Source organism: Cyrtonyx montezumae, unplaced genomic scaffold, assembly GCF_038088225.1.
Source record: "Cyrtonyx montezumae isolate F1298 unplaced genomic scaffold, pur_monq_1.0 scaffold_29, whole genome shotgun sequence".
Lineage (NCBI taxonomy): Eukaryota > Metazoa > Chordata > Aves > Galliformes > Odontophoridae > Cyrtonyx > Cyrtonyx montezumae.
Genome location: NW_027072033.1, coordinates 10,056,214 through 10,073,532, shown reverse-complemented (window position 1 = coordinate 10,073,532; position 17,319 = coordinate 10,056,214). Strand labels below are relative to the sequence as shown.

The following is a 17,319-nucleotide window of genomic DNA, read 5'->3' as shown; positions in this document are numbered from 1 at the left end:
TTCTATTTTTAGTATGTGTTTAATTTGCATAGTTGTATCTTAATAGCATATTTTTTAGTAATTTGAAATCAGAACCTTACTCAGATCATGTGTACTTGCTAGTTTGAGTTACAGCTGCTCAAACTTTTTGTTTTTAAGGTAAACTGATGAACAGTCTTTTCTCTTTATTTTTTTTTCTGCCTGTATCGACCCTTTATTTGTCTGTTGTCACGCTCAAACTAATGTTTTGCTTATTTGGACATTCCATAATGGGCTGACCATTCATTAGAGACAAAAAGATTATTGTAAAGATTTGTGCATAGAAATATGTCAGGAGCATAGCTTCTGAAATCAGTTTACCTGTAGCGTGTTGAATTTATCCGTTAAGCATACATTGAATAGTGCAGAAATTAGGGAGGTATTTTTTTATATTTACTTAGAGATTCTGCAAAACCTGCTGGAAAGAAAAAATACACTTCAGTTTGAAAAAGCACAGCAGAAAAACATACAGTAGGTGAAGCAAAGAGAACAGCAGTTCCTAAATTTGGTGATAGTAAGGTTTTCTATTAAATTAGCTAGTATTCACATAGATGTTTAATCCTGGTCAGAGTTCATACTTGGTAGATGTCAGAACTGCTACCAGGGCTTGCTGTGGAAGGGGTGAAGGAGTCAGAAGCAGCATCAGCTTGCAGTAAAACTGACAAGCAGCAGCATGTGAAGATGATAACATTTCCTTCAGATAATGTTTTTAACTTTCCCACTAAGTGCTTTTCTCCTGCAAAACTAGCATGCAACAAGACATTTATAAATATTTTGTTTTATGGTAGTAGTATTGACATAAACAGTTAAAATAGCTTTAAAATGAGATTCATGTGAGTATTTACAGCTCCTTTCACTCCACTAGATTGAAGGAATTAAGTGAGGTCAAAGGAACTTGAAGAAATGTCTTCAGTCTTTACTTTGATACTAGAAGTATGTAAGTATAGACCACTGGCTGTGCATACAAAGAAAGCTGCTTTTTTAATTCAGGTTTTCTGTCTCTGAATCTCTTGGTATTTTGATTTCCATTTTGTGGCTTAGGCAACTGCTAAATTTCAGCTGAACTAGAGCAGCGTGTTTCTGCATGGGTTTCTTGGGTTGACATCAAAATCATTGAGAAGTTTGCTAAATGGCTGAGTTCTGTGTTGAGCAACTACAGTTCTCGTTCAAAATACATGTTAACTTGATGTGTATATAGCTGCCTAATTATAAGAACCTTAATTGGAAAATGTGGAAAGTGTAGGTGGTCTATAGAGACCCAAATTAACTTGCTATAAATCCTGCTTTATTTGTTTCTTCAGCAAACTATGAAACACTTAGACACAGACTGGATATAAACTCCCTGCTAGTAGTAAAGAATGTGCCATTTTTCTAATAACTGGTGTGCTCATGTCTTTTAAGAATACCCTTCCTTTCCATTGGGCCTTTTCTAAGAATTTATGTCATGTCATGTCTTTCCCTCTCTCTCCTTCTCCTTCCTTTCACCCAGTGTTCAGTGTAGGGAATGGCAGATGTTATTTAAAGTTTTGCTTGGATATAGCACTGCTTATTAACTTCTTTAAAGTAGGAAAATTATTTGCCTGATTTGATTTATCTCACTGTCATGCAATAAATAGCTAAGGAAAATGCATCCTGAAAGCATTCTTTTAAATGAACGTTTGTGATGTATTTTAAAAGATGCACTGGTTACTAAATTAGTTCTCTATGTATAGATGGTAAGAAATGATGCATACACTGTCTTAGCAGAATTCTGCAACAGTCCATTCATTCCTTATTCAGTCTTCCTGTAGGAGAAAAATACTATCAAGGAAAAGCACCAGGGTCACATTATGTATCATGTTATGTTCTGGTTCATGTTGCTTTTCTCTGCTGTTCTGCAGAGAACAGTGCAACTCTTGGGAGTCTTCTTTGAAGTGCTTGACTTGGTCCTGCAGGGCAGACTAACACAACAGTTTTTCTGCCCTGTATCCTTTTATCTGTGACATTTCCAAGCACAGTAGCTGTCACAAATATTGGTTAAAATCCTGATATATACCATCATATAGGAGGGCAGACCTATTGGAAGTACTGTAATTTTAATTAAATCAAAGGTAAAACTGGAGTTTTATAAATGTGATCAGAATTAATGCAGCTCTGGCTTAGCGTCATTTTGCTGAAATAGATGATCTTTTATTGTGGCATTTTGAAAGTGTGGAAGACAGAGATGGAGCACTTGGTTCTCACACTCTGAATAATGTTCTTAAAAGAAGATTAGTATTTCTGGGTTGCTTGAGATGCTGAGAATATTTGCAGTAGGCAGATTTTAGAAACTCGGGTTATAAAGGCCTTTCTGGAATTTGGTAGCTAGCTGTAGTAGGTATGAAAAGCAGATCTCTACCTTACCCCCTTGAATTTTGCAGTACTAAGTGATATCACTGTAGATTTAAATACACAGCTTTCAGCAGCATACTTAATGCTCTTCAGTCTGTAATGACTGCTAGATACTTAGGATGGAGGAGAATAAATAAACTGAATCTGTTCTTTTGGCCACGATGCAAGTTCTATCTATTCTTTGAATGTATTGATCCACTACAAGGGGGTGTAGTTATGTAAAATAATCATGTTATGTTGTTCATGTATATTTTTAAAAGTAAGTATATTTATGATCATTACGGTTAGGGAGTATTTTATGTCTGAAATTAAACAAAAAATGCATGTACAGTTATTTAAAAATGGAAAATACTAATTTCATAATGTAAAAATCTTTCACGCCTTGTGCCAGAAAATGAAATGCTGTACTGTAATCAAAATGTGCTGTTTCAGACAATTTATGTTGTAAAGCCTTTGACTCTTTTCATTAAACAATATGCAACTCAGTTTTTATATAATTAAGAGAATAGCTAGCATATGGTGGAACACAATAATTTCACTCTAAGCATGCATTCTTGAATAGGATGCCTCATTAATAAAATCAGTTTTATGAAACTGTTAAAATAGTTTACTATACATCTTGGAAAATTTATGATGTATCTCAGTGCAATAACTAATTTGACAGTACAGTCAAATTACTACAGCTAAGGCTCTGTCAGATGTGTTTTGCAGTAATTACAGTGGTTTAAAGGTTTTTTATTTTTATATTTCTTTTTCTGCAGTTCTGAGCATAAGTCTGAACTCTCCGTCTTGGCTGCAATTTCCCTAGTTATGATCTTTGTTCTGGTTCAGAGAAGATGCTCCCTGGTTTCAAAAATTGCTATGGCGCTTGGGCTCCTGGGAATCTACAGTTACCGGGCAGCCATTGGAAATGTTGTATTTCCATGGCAACATGACAGCAAAGATATTTCAAAGTAAGTTAATCAACAGATGTATGCATCTATTTCTAGAAAGGTGTTAACACTTTCAGTATCGGGATAGAATGGAGAGGGATGTTATGTTTAGATTTGTAATCAAATTCTTATGTATAAGACTGTGTTTTGTAGATGACTGACACACAGTTCTTGTGATGTGTGCTTAATTTTAAGCCTAATGAAGTGACCTGCAACTGTGTCAGATTAGAAGTTAGTCAGATAAGAACCAATCTGAGGAAAATCCAGTAGTCATTCCCTGCATTTTTGCTAGAAAGAAACCTCAAGTATACCATCTCCTCTTGTTTTGGATGGATTTGCCACATATAGCGGAGAACATGTCAAGTTTCATTTAGCTATCTTCTAGTTTTAAAGGATGATTATACAGTAATACAGTGTTGCTTTTTCATATCTTTCTTTTGCAGTTGAGGATTTTTGTAAGGTATGGCTGTAACAAAATTCTTTTTGATACCTAGGCTATATACTGAGGAATTTTATGTGGATGGTAAATTTCTTAAAGAACTAGTCACTGCAGCTGTAAGGAATTTAATAGCATTTTCACCAGTGACTACTTCTGGAATGTAACTAACTGACTTTAGTTTTCTTGTGTAGCTTTTTGTCATTGGATTGTACCTGGCTTTATAGCACTAAGTTTTCATAAGTAGCAGAGTAGTGGACAATTTTCAGAGTTGGTAAGGGCATTCAAAGAGGAGGAGGGGATCGTGGAAGACAAGTATAACTTTTGTCTTATGAACACAATAAACTTTCTCTCACGCTCATTTTTCATTTGATATATATACATGTGGTTTCTTTTGGGGCTTTTTAATTAGGGGACAGAAATTTACAAGATTGGCAGATGGAAAAAGTCCTGAAGGAAAAGATCTTAGGACATATAGATCAGATTTGCTAACAAGGCATATAAACACAAATATAATTTATAAAATATATGCAGATGGATTTAGATAAATTCAATCTTTCCAAATATTGAAGATAGTTCCAGTTCTGTACCAGTGTTAACATTGTATGTTCTTTCTCCTGAATGTGAAAGTAATGACAGAATCATAGAATTGTAGTGGTTGGAAGGTACCTCTGGGTATCATCCAGTCTAACCTCCTGCTAAAACAGGTTCCTTACAATAGGTTACAGAGGAAAGTGTCCAGGTAGGTTTTGAATATCTCCAGAAAAAGGAAACACCACAGCCTCCCTGGACAGATTGTTCCAGTACTCTGTGATCTGTAGCAAGGGGGCACACTGCTAGTTACAGGCTTCCAACTAAACTCTGTGCCACCGATCACAACGCTCTTAGTTCTACTGGTCAGTTGTCTTGATCTCCTCACTGTCCACTCATCTATCCCACACTTCCTGAGCTTACTTACAAGATATCATGGGAGAGTTGAAAACCTTGCTGAAGTCAAGGTATACAACAGTCCCTGCTCTCCCCTCACCTACCCAGCTGGTCATAGAAGTATACCATGATGGTCAAACATGATTTCCCCTTGTCTACTACTCTTGACAACCTTCTCCACTTTGAGATGACATCCAGCATAAGTAGTTCCATCACCTTCCCAGGAACAGAGGTGAGGCTGTCTGGCCTGTAGTTTCCTGAGTCCTCCTTCTTGCCCTTTTTGAAGACTGGGGTGATGGTGGCTTTCCTCTGATCTGCAGGTACCTCTCCCATTCTCTGTAAGCTTTCACAATCAATTCTGCCAGGTCCCTCAGCTCTCTTGGGCGCAGTGGTAAACTTCAGACTGTGGATTTTGGCTCTGTGATTGAAAGTGTTTGTGAAAGAATGTGTGATTTTTGTGTTTAACCTTGTTTTTGTTTGAGTAAGGTCCTTGGAGTTGCAATAAAACAAACAAAAAACAAAAAACCTACAGTGTGGAACAAAACATTAAATACAGCAGTTGAGCTACAAATGGAATGCTGTTAAATTAAAGGAATACTTAAGACAAAAGCCTTTTCTTAGAACAGTCATTCTGTATTCATTATAATGATATTAATTACAAAAGAAACATAAAGGACTTTTTTTTTATTCCATCTTAAATAAATAGTGAGTATGAGAATGTGCTTAAATTATATCAGATGTTTATGTCTCTAATTACACAGTGATATAAAACATGCTCTCAAGACTAATTAAACAAAGCTTTAGAAAATAAAGCTGTGTTGACAGATACAGTGGTCTTGTACTTAAAGCACAGCTTGAAATGAAGTGGCTGTTCATATGGGAGCAATTAACAAGTTTATTTTATTATTATTTTTACTGAAATATCTTTGTGCTTCTGTGAGTACAAATACTCTACAGACGTGTTGTATACATCTTGGGAAAAGATGTATGCTGTAGTCTATATTTTCTGTGATTCTTTAGACAAGATGCTTTCAGGGTGGGACTCAATGGTCTTTATGTATTCTTCACCATATGCATCTAATGAAATAAGTCTCTCTGATTGGAATGGTTATTGCAATTAAGAATTATCCCTCAAACCATTCCTACTGAAAGAAGCAGAACTTTTCACCTGTGAGTGAGTTATACGAAGGTACAGGCTTCTTAAACATAAAGAACGTGACCTAACAGAGGAAACATTGTTTGTCCAAGATCACTAACTCTTTGAACGCAGTGTCTTCTGCATAACTCCCAGAGCAGCATGCCAAATAAGATAGTAGACATGTTAGCAAATTTCAGATGTTGGTTGATGTGTCAGTATAATAATTCAAGCTCACCCTTATTAGATGGCTCATGTGATAAATGGTAAAAGTCTACTTACAATGCCATCACGAACAAAACCAGGATTGTCCTTCAGATTTGTATGCAGGTATCTTTATCATATTTGTGACATAAAGTGGAGACAGATCCAAATGGAAAGATAGCTTTGTATAAGATGCTTTTTCATCTGTACATAACCAGTGCGTGTTTAATTCATGTTTACTTAAGACAGAATCTCTGCTCTGATATCCTTTCTTTCTCACTGAAAACAAGTGTTTTCTCTGAATGTGTCAACTGCTGAAAGGTGGATGACACAACTGAAAACTGTTCCTTCTTCTATAGCTTGCATTAAGATAACCTCTAAATTAAAAAAATGCAAGGAAATGAAAGAATCACTGAGAAGCTCTGGACTCTGCTGTTCGTTGAAGCAGATTGTTTTTACCCAGGAGACTCTGGATAATTCTTTTAAGACTTCAATTTTTTTGACTTCAGTTTTGTAATGATAGTTTGTGCAATAAAAAAGATGTGAATATACCATATTGATGTGAACTGTAGTGCTCTTGATAAAAAAAAACAACACAAAAACTTCTTTTGTTTTAATTCAGTGAACCAGTTAACCTCATTTTTTCACTTAACTCAATATTGGCTAATATCCAAACATTTCCTAAAATTTTGCTTTTAAGTTTATGGAATCATAGAGCAATTTGGGCTGGAGGGGACCATAAAACCTATCCAGTACCAGCCCTGTGCTATGGACAGGGCTTCAACCACCAGATGAGGGCCCAATCCAACCTGGCATGAGCACCCACAGGGATGGGGCACTCACAGCTTTTCTGGGCATCCTATGCCAATGCCTTACCACAGTTACTGCAAAGAATTTATTCTAATGTCCGATCTAAACCTACCCTCTTTTAGTTTAAAACTCTTAAGTGTGTCGCTTCAGTCCTTGATAAAGGTCAATCCATTAAGTTGCATCAGAATTACCAGGAATGCTGAAATAGGGCAGTTAATTTCTGCATGAGCCATAAACACAAGGACTCCGTGAACTTTACTATTCTCTTCCCTGAAGAAACAATTCTTTATGCTTTACAAAGTAATATATTCTTAAGTTCAGGTGACTCAAGAATTCTTACAATTCTGAGTGAATTGTATTACCTTTGTAGAAGACTATGGTCATTCACCACTCTCATACAAAAATAATTCCTGAGGATAGTGAATTCTAAATAGTGGATGTGTGCATATAGTGTATATTTTTATTTTTTCCAAAATTTATATCTATATCTATCTATCTATCTATCTATCTATGCGTGTGTGTGTGTGTGTTACATGGGTTCTTAGGAATATTTTTATGTGTAGCTTATCTCACTAATGTAGTAAAATATGACTATCAGTGTGTTCTTATGTATATTTGCTCTTCTAAAACAGCAGGTCACAGTTTTTAAGCCTACTAGCCCTTGTAAGATACTGTGTATTCTCCAAAAGCTGACTTTCATTGGAAATGGAGTGTGACATCAGTTTATAAGTGTAATTAATGAACATGGCAGTTAGATACTTAGTACATAAAGTATTTATTTCTTTTAGGGAATGAAAAATGAAAATGAGATAAGGGGAAGATGTGCTGGTTTGTGTTAGATATACAGTAGTGTAAGGATAAAATGGTAAGCTGCTGAACAGCTTAAAAGGATAATTGATTTAAGTCAATTTATTTTCTGACATACACATTTTATATCACTCTAAAGAATATTTTCAGGGAAATTCTTTATGCTGTGTAAGTGGAACATTTATATGGATAGTATGTATGGATGTAGACCTTAAATAGTAATAACACATTTATTTTGTTTATATTAATTAACGTTTTATTTTATTTTTACATTTAGTTTACGCTACTTTTTAGCACAGTCTGTTTTACTTGAAGTTGCTTGGAGTTATCATCACTTAAATGGAGTCCAATTCTACAATTCTGCATATTTGACAAAGCCCACTGATATTACGTGGGCTGATAAAAAATGGCCAGTACTATACTTGCCTTAGAACTTGGTCTATTTGGTAGAACTGCGTAGAATTTTTGCATGTCTTAAGAAATACTTTTTTTGACTTACGGAATCGATACTAGTAAGTAATACATGTTTCTAGATTGCTTTTTCTGATGTATATATATTATTTTCTTTTAGGGGGATTACTGAAGCTCGTTTTGTTTATGTTTTTGTTCTTGGAATAGTCTTCACTGGCACTAAAGATTTACTAAAGTCACAGGTTATTTCTGCAGACTCCAGTGTGAAGAGTACAGGACTGTGGGAAGTATATAGTGGACTGGTTCTACTATCAGCCCTTCTATTTAGACCACACAATTTACCAGTCTTAGTATTTTGTCTGCTGATACAGACAGTGATGACGAAATACATCTGGAGACCTTTGAAATTTGATGTGGCTCAGATTACCATAATGCACTACTGGTTTGGCCAGGCTTTCTTCTATTTTCAGGTAAGCTGAATGCTCTCCTGGTGTATGGGACTGGGAGGGGGAATATTTTTCAAAAGCAGTTTTCATGGAATTTGAAGTGCCAACTAAGTCATGGAGTGGGAGAGTTCACTGAGTTCTCAGAATTATTATGTTTCTAACAATGCTTCTAATTACTGTTTCTGTCTCAGAATCAGGGAAGAGTATGTATCTGAATAACTTCATACCCTCAGTGCAGATTTCCACAGTTATCAGGAATATTAGCTATGGGGATTTGGTCTGTTTGTTATTATTAGCCATGGGGATTTGGTCTGTTTGTAGACTTTCTAGCTACTGCTGTGATGGTAGTAAACTGAAAAATATTAGCTGAATTGATTAATAGCAGTAACAGGAAGATGCATTTTTGTGCCTGATTCTTGAGTCTTCTAAAACCTTTGGTAGCATCACAATATATTTATATGCAGTTCAAAATTGAAAGGAATTTCTTTGTTAATGTAAGGTGTCTTAGGAAAATCAAAACTAACTGCTGTTCTTATTATAATTAATGGTATCATCTTTCCTGGAGAATCTCATCATTTCAGTAACATTGTTGTCCCCATTGCAAATAAGGTCACAATTACACAGAAGTGTTTTTTGTTTGTTTGTTTTTAGCATAAAAGTAAGAGAGGCACTGTGTGTTTCTGCTAGTGTTGGGAACTTAGGATAGTGGTGTCCCAAGAGAGCATTAGTTAAGCTGGGAATTATGTTGTTAGGCTCTGGTTTAGGAAGAGAGGCTTTCTGATTTGCTGTAGACTTCAAGGTAAGGGCTGTGCTGGATATAATTTCGAGGCATGGCTGAGGATGTTAAACTGTGGTGAGGCTTAGGGTACTTCACATGCTTTCTAATCCTGTTACTACAGTTTTAGTATTGGCTTAACTTTGCTCTGAGAGTGCATGTCAGGACAGAATCACTGGTGAGCATAGCATCATGATGTTTCATCCCTTCCTACCCAATTTTCCTTCTACCTCCTGCTCTGAGGAGGTAACATTTTTTGATTGAATATCTTTTGCATGTCTTGAGCATAACAGTTCACATAGCCAGCTCTTCTGAGAGCAGCCCTTATTGGGGCTGGAAAGAGGCTGAAGGCCTATGCATGCTGAAGTACTTAACAAAACCAACTGTCAGAAATGTAATGGTGTGTAGGTTGACAAGAAAGTCCTAGCTATGGAAAAGAGAATAATAAGGAATAATTTTAATGTTGTTGTAAAGCTTCTGTTTTTCAGTACTTAAAGTAGCCTACAGGAAAGCTGGACGGGGACTTTTTATACAGGCAGGTAGCAATGGGGTGAGGGGAAATGGCTTTAAACTAATAGAGGGTAGATTTAGATTAGATATTAGAAATTCTAATTACAAAAAAAAACTAATTAGAAATTAGTTGTGAGATTCTGGAACAAGTTGCACAGAGAGGTTGTGGACATATGCTCCCTGGAAACGTTTACGGCCAGGCTGGACAGGGTTTTGAACAACCTGCTCTAGAGGGAGGTGTTCCTGCCTATAGCAGGGAGGCTGGAACTAGATGATCTTAAATGTCCCTTCCAATCCAAACCATTCTACGATTCTGTTTTTGGTGATGATTCTGGAGATTATTCAGTCCAACATACACCAATCCAAAGATGGGTTAACAAATTCAGGTTACTCAGGGGTGTGTCCAGACTGATTTGAAAAACTGCAGAAATGGACACTGTACAACATGCCCATTGCCTTTCATCCTTTCAACAGACAGTACTAAGAAGAGTCTGCACACTTCTTCATACTCCCTCTTGTTAATGTATTTATAGACACTGTTATGATCCTTGCTTAGCTTTCTCTTCTCAAAGATGAACAGAACACAGACTGTCTTTCTGATAATGTTTGTACAGCAGCTGCTTTTTTTCACAGCATCGTGTTTGTGGTCCATCAGTAGACTCATCCCAGTGAATCCCCATGTCTTTCGTAATCTAGAGAGCCCAGAACTGGAGCCAGGACCACGCATGTGATCTCACCACTGCTAAAGAGTGGGAATGGAGCATCAACTTGATACAGCTGGCCATGCTTTCCCCACTGCAGTCCCAGGTGTTATTGGTCTTTTATGACCCAATGGCAAACGGCTGGCTGACAGACAACATGGTGTCCACCAAGACAACTTATGTCCTTCTCAGCCAAGCTTCTGTCCCAGTGGTCATCACCCAGCCCATCCTGGCCCATGAGTTTATTCTTCCCCATGTGTAGGATTTGTCATTTCTTGCTGTTGAACTTCATGACTTAGTTGTCAGCCCATTTCTTTGTCCTGCTGAGGACTCTTTGAATGGCATTGCGTGCAGACTTGCTGAGGGTGTCCTCCCTGCCATCCTCTATTAGGGAAGATGGCCCCAGTGTGAAGCCCTGGGGTTGCATGCTAGTGAGCGGCCTCCAGGTGCAGTTTGTGCTGCTGATGAGAGCCCTGTGTGCTGGATAGCTCTGAGTCAGTTTTCAGCTCTCTGTCCACTTATCTGATCTGGACTGCATCAGCTTGCCTGTTAGGATGCTATAAGGAAAATACAAACTTCTTGAAATATATTTTCTGTGGAAATACTTTTTTTTTTTTTGCAGTATTAATGCTGTAAAAAAATGTTAGGAAATAACATTTGTGCAGGAAGCTGCAAAAAGACTTTCCACAAGTCTCTGCTATGCCAAGCATCTTTTTTTTAATTCTTTTTTTAATATATGTAATTATTCTATACCAATAAAATGTATTTGTTCTATACCAATAAAAGGTAACGGATACATTCTACAGCATGTGCGGATTTTTTAGTGGTTTTATACTGGTAGTACTGAGAAGATGTATGTTTCAAGACTTCTCACATTCCTGATTAGTTGTTTTTTTTTTTTTTTTCTACTACCGTTACAATTGAGGAGATTCTTGATTTTTAGAAGATTAGAAGTGAATTCTATTTAAATTAGCTGTACACTGTACTGTTGGATATCATGTATTTGCCTACCATCGTTGTGGCAGTTTTGACATTTCTTCTGGTTGTCTTTCCTTTGAGAGTAATTACATCTAGCATGATACAGATTTCAGCAAACTTGAGGATATTTTAAAAACTAGATCTTATGAGGGAACAAGCCTCAGTGTATGTAGGCATACTGCTGAAGCACAGCATCCAAAGCTTAGAAGACCATCCATTATAGTGAGATGGATTTCTTGACCATTCGTTATGCCTCCTTTGTCACTCCAAGATGTGAAGAATTAAGGGTGATTGTTAATTCCCAAAGCTTCTGCTAGAAGCAGACCAAAATTTCCCACCCTCTCCCTGCCATTTTGTTTCTGAGATTGGTTTATTAATAAGTTCAGTGTATGAACTGATCCAGATAAGGACCTGCCCTGTTGTGTCCCATCATTTGTTTATGAACTCCAGCTCTGAAGAAGTTCTTCTGAATTTAGCAATTACTTAGCAAAATAATGTTTATTTTGTATTCTTTTTATCATAGAGCCCTTTAAATTATGTGTCCACTTTAGAAGATGCTGACAGCAGTCTCTTGCAGACTTTTTTTTTTTTTGCTGTCTACTCTGAAGACTGAGGCATGTACCTACTTATACTGTATGCCCAAGACAGAGTGAATTGCATTGCAATGAAATGAAATGAATTGCAGTGGAATCGGACGAGTTTTAGAAATATGTTTTGATTGTGGCCTTCATATTTGTAGAGATTTTTTGAGAATAGAGCAATCAATTCTGCTAAGTAAAAAAGTTTTCAAGGTAGGTGGAACTCTATCCCTCACTCTTAGAAAGTTTTCAGTTATCCTTTAAAAATGTTGTAATTGCATTTATATTAGATTCCCTTTATAGGATGGAGATGAAGAGTTGGACCAGAACGCTTCTCTTCAGGATATTAGCTTGTTTCATTTATTCTCTGATGAAGAAACTATCTAGCTATGAGAGGGAACAAACTGAATCATACAAGCGCAACTTCATAATTAAAGGAAGCTATTTGATGTTGGGGGTTGGACTAGATGATCTCTAGAGGTCCCTTCCAACCCTTACAGTTATGTTTTACTGTGATGTGCAAACTATTACTGTAGAAAAGCAGAGCAGTGTTGTTAGTTCATTAAATTACATAGGCTACAAACATCCCTCAAAATCCAGTCAAAGGTGACTCTTCAGTTGGCAGGTGGCTCTCTGTTTGTCTTGAGAATAAAATTTCCTGTTTGGAACTCTGGTTCCAGGGATTGAAGCTAGTTCTGCTGAAGGAACTGTACTTATCACATAGTATTCTGATATAAACCAGTTTGGCCTGGTTCTGTGACGGGACAAGGGACCCACAGTCCCATGCCCTGGGAAAAGAGGAAGAGGGGAAGGGAAAAGGTAGAGAGATGGGCCTCGATGGAGAAAAAAACAGCAGCACTGAGCTATGAGAGAAAGCTGAATTACTAAATATGATAGCAGAATGAGGGATAATACATGTAATCCAATATAGTTGGAACTGAATCAAATTAATGAGAGAGAGAGACTGTCCAAAACTGAAGATCTTACTCTAATGCTCTAGGCAAGGTAGCTAGGGAGCACACAGTAAGCGAGTGAAAAGAAAAAGGCAGTCTTGTGGCTCCCTGTCAGTTTTATCTTTCCCTCTGAATGGAAAATAGAAACAGAATAATGAAGTCTTCTAGTAGCTGTAGTTCATTCTTCTATTCTGAGACCAGGACACTGGGACTATCAACAATCCACTTTCACTCCCAGTGCACTACACTTGATGTTATGATGTGGGATACCAATAACAAATAATTAGACCATGACAAAACCATAAGGCAAAACTGAAAGCTTGACAACCAACAAAACATACTTCTTCATTCATTAAAGGTTTTTTTAAGTAGTCCACAGTAAAAGGAAGACTAGGGAAGATATGGGTCTGCTACTAACTGAGGCAGGTGTTCTGATAATGGGGGATGCAGAGAAGGCAGAGATGCTGAATGCTTTCTTTGCTTCTGTCATCACTGTGGGAACTCCCCCTCAGGACTCCTGGACTGTGGGGGTAAGTGAGAGGGTCTGGAGAATGGAAGGCTCCCCTTTGGTGGGGCAAGAGATGGCCCAAGAGTGTCTGTGCAACATCAGTGTATGTAAATTAATGTGCCCCGATGGGATGCATCCATGTGTGCTGAGGGAATTGGCAGAGGTGACTGCTGAACTGCTCTCTATCATCTTTGAGATGTCCTGGAGAATGGGAGAGGTGCCTGAAGACAGAATGATAGCCAGTGTCACCCCAGTATTCAAAAAGGGCAAGAGGGAGGATCTGAGTAACTACAGGCTGGTCAGCCTCACCTCTCTCCCTGGAAAGGTGATTAAATGGTTTGTTCTGGATGCTGTCTCCAGGCAGTTGGAAGAGCTATAAGTTATCAAGAGTAGTCAGTATAGGTTCACCGGGTTAGGTGAGGCTAGAAGCTGTCTATGATGTCATTACTGGCTGAGTGGATGGGGGGAGAGCAGAAGAGGTAGGTTACCTTGATTTCAGCAAGGCATTTGAAACTCTCCTATGGCATCCTTACAACAAAGTTGAGGAGGTGTGGAATAGATGTGGACGGTGAGGTGGGTTGAGAACTGACTAACTGGCAGAGCTCAGAAGGTTGTGATTGGTGGCACAGAGTCCACTTGGAGGCCTGTACTTAGCAGCGTTCCTCAGAGGTTGGTGCTGGGTCCAGTCCTGTTCAATATTTTCATCAGTGACCTTGATGAGGGGATAGAGTCCACCCTCAGCAAGTTTGCTGATGTTAGAAAGCTGGGAGGAAAGGCTGACAAGCCAGAAGTCTGTCTGCCATTCAGCAAGACCTGGACAGGCTGGAGAGTTGGTCAGAAAGGAACCAGATGAGATTTAACAAAAGCAAGTGTAAAGTCTTGCACCTAGGTAGGAACAACTGCATGCACCAGTAGAGGTTGGGGAGTGACCTGCTGGAGAATAACTCTGAGGAGTGGGACCTGGGTGTGCTAGTGGATGACAGGTAGTCCATGAGCCAGCAGTGTGCCCTGGTGGCTATGAAGGCCAATGGGATCCTGGGATGCATTAAAAATAGTGTGGCCAGCAGATTGAGGGTGGTGATCCTTCCCCCAGCTCTGCCCTGGTGAGGCCTCACCTGGAGTATTATGTCCAGTTCTGGGCTCCCCAGTACAAAAAAGACAGGGATCTCCTGGAAATTGTTCAGAGGGCTACGAAGATGATAAAAGGGCATGGAACACCTCCCTTATGGGAAGAGGCTAAGAGACCTGGGTCATAGAATCATAGAATCATAGGGGTTGGAAGGGACCTCAAGAGATCATTGAGTCCAACCCCTCTGCCAAAGTAGGTTCCCTACACCAGGTCACACAGGTAGGGGTCCAGGCAGGTCTTGAATATCTCCAGAGAAAGAGACTCCACAGTCCCCCTGGGCAGCCTGTGCCAGTGCTTCGTCACCCTCACCATAAAGAAGTTCTTGCGCACATTCGTGTGGAATCTCCTATGCTGCAGTTTCTGTCCGTTCCCCCTTGTCCTGTCTCCACACACTGCTGAAAAGAGTCTGGCCTTGCCACTCTGTCCCCCACACCTCAGGTATTTATAAACCTGGATCAGGTCCCCTCTCAGTCTTCTTTTCTCAAGGCTAAAGAGACCCAGTTCACTTAGCCTTTCTTCATAGGGGAGATCCTCCTGGCCCTTCACCATCTTTGTGGCCCTGCGCTAGACTCTTTCCAAGAGATCCTTGTCTTTTTTGTACTGGGGAGCCCAGAACTGGACACAGTACTCAGATAAGGCCTCACCAGGGCAGAGTAGAGAGGGAGAATCACCTCCCTTGACCTGCTGGCCATGCTCTTTTTAATGCATCCCAGAATGCCATTGGACCTCTTGGCCACAAGGGCACACTGCTGGCGCATGGTCAACCTGTTGTCCACCAAGACACCCATGTCCCTCTCTACAGAACTCCTCTCCAGCAGCTCATCCCCCAGCCTGTACTGGTGCATGCAATTATTCCTCCCTAGGTGCAAGACTCTACACTTGCTTTTGTTAAATTTCATCTGGTTTCTGACTGCCCAGCTCTCCAGCCTGTCCAGATCTTGCTGAATGGTAGCACAGCCTTCAGGCGTGTCAGCCAATCCTCCCAACTTCATATCATCAGCAAATTGCTGAGAGTGGCCACTATCCCCTCATCAAGGTCATTGATGAAGATGTTGAACAAGACTGGACCCTGCACAGACCCCTGGTGGACACCGCTGGTTACAGATCTCAAACCGGACTCTGTACCACCAATGACAACCCTCTGCACTCTGCCAGTCAGCCAGTTCTCAACACACTTCACTGTCCACTCATCTATCCCACACTTCCTTAGCTTTGTTATACGGATGTCATGGGAGACAGTATCAAATGCCCTGCTGAAATCAAGGTAGACTACATCCACCGCCCTCCCTCCATCCACCCAGCCAGTGACAACGTCGTAGAAGGCCAGCAGGTTGGTCAAGCATGACTTTCCCTTGGTTAACCCATACTGGCTACTCCTGATAACCTCCTTTTCTTTCAATTGTCTGGAGATGGAATCCAGCACAAGCTGTTCCATCACCTTTCCAGGGACAGAGGTGAGGCTGACTGGCCTATAATTACCCGGATCTTCCTTCTTGCCCTTTTTGTTCAGCCTTGAAAAAAGAAGTCTCAGAGGGGATCTGATCCACATCTATAAATATCTATGGAGCAGGAGGCAAAGGGATGAGGCTGAACTCTTCACACTCAGAAGTGTGTGGTGATAGGACAAGAGGAAATGGCCATAAACTGATGAATAGGAAGTTCCACACAGATCTGCGTAAGAACTTCTTCACAGAGCAGCTGACATTGTGCTGGAGCAGGCTGCCCAGAGAGATGGTGGAGTTTCCTCCTCTGGTGATGTTCAAGACCCATGTGGACACCTACCTGTGCAGCCTGGGCTAGGGAACTGCTTTGGCAGGGGGCTTGGACTCAGTGATCTCTAGAGGTCCCTTTCAACCCCTACAGTTCCGCGATTATGTGGTTCATTCATTACTTTTCTAAATACGTTATATATGCTTATATATGTTTCATATGTCTTTAGCTTCAGAGTACAAACTACATGTTGCAAAGAAAAAACTGTAAGTTGTTTAATCCCTAAATGTGATACATACTCATCTGTCAATCATCTGTTAATGACACTTAATTGATTGACTATAATTGAACTATAAATTTGGGGTCCATACCACATAAACAACATAAAAACATTCAAGGATTTATCTGCAGTTTTGAGCACCTAATCTGAAAAAGATCTAACCCACAGATTTGTTATAAAGTCTCTCTTTTCAAGGCAGTCCTTGTGCCTATCTACTCACAAATCAGATATGTGTTGAAGTATATCTCAAGAGTAACAGACATGAAAGGCCTCCTCAGAAGCCATACATGGGTTGTTACGTACACTTCCTAGCTCTTACTTACCTGAATGATTAAGGATGTAAAGTTCTGAAAGTTTGGCCCGTACTTCTTTTGAAGCTTTCTTTTTTAGTAACAGATTTTAACTGTTAATATAAATTATTCGAATGTTTTCATTTACTTCTGGGGGGTGTCGGAGTTCGACAGAGAATTGTCGGAGCTTTGATGGAGTTGGTGGGAGACAAACACACGACCAATTTGATCAATAGGTCTCAACTTCAATCAGAAGGCTGTGTACATTTATGGTAGTGGAAATGAAGTTCATACATATTGCAAAATCCAAGCTCCTAATAGGTTAGTGATCTAAGTGAGCAAAAGTTTCATTGTTTATTCTTACGATTAAGCAGAAGTTTCATTGGTCACTGCTTCCTTCATCCTTACTCC

The 17,319-nt window shown here is 39.2% G+C and overlaps 1 protein-coding gene across 1 annotated transcript in view; it reads left to right on the top strand.

The window, feature by feature from the left end:
- The window catches only part of PIGG (phosphatidylinositol glycan anchor biosynthesis class G (EMM blood group)), an 84,492-nt gene that overhangs the window by 38,144 nt on the left and 29,029 nt on the right, over nt 1-17,319 (top strand). Inside the window, exons 10-11 of the mRNA XM_065740667.1 lie at nt 3,150-3,341; nt 8,211-8,520. Of these exons, the coding sequence (XP_065596739.1) occupies nt 3,150-3,341; nt 8,211-8,520 (502 nt within the window). The remainder of the gene's footprint in view (nt 1-3,149; nt 3,342-8,210; nt 8,521-17,319) is intronic.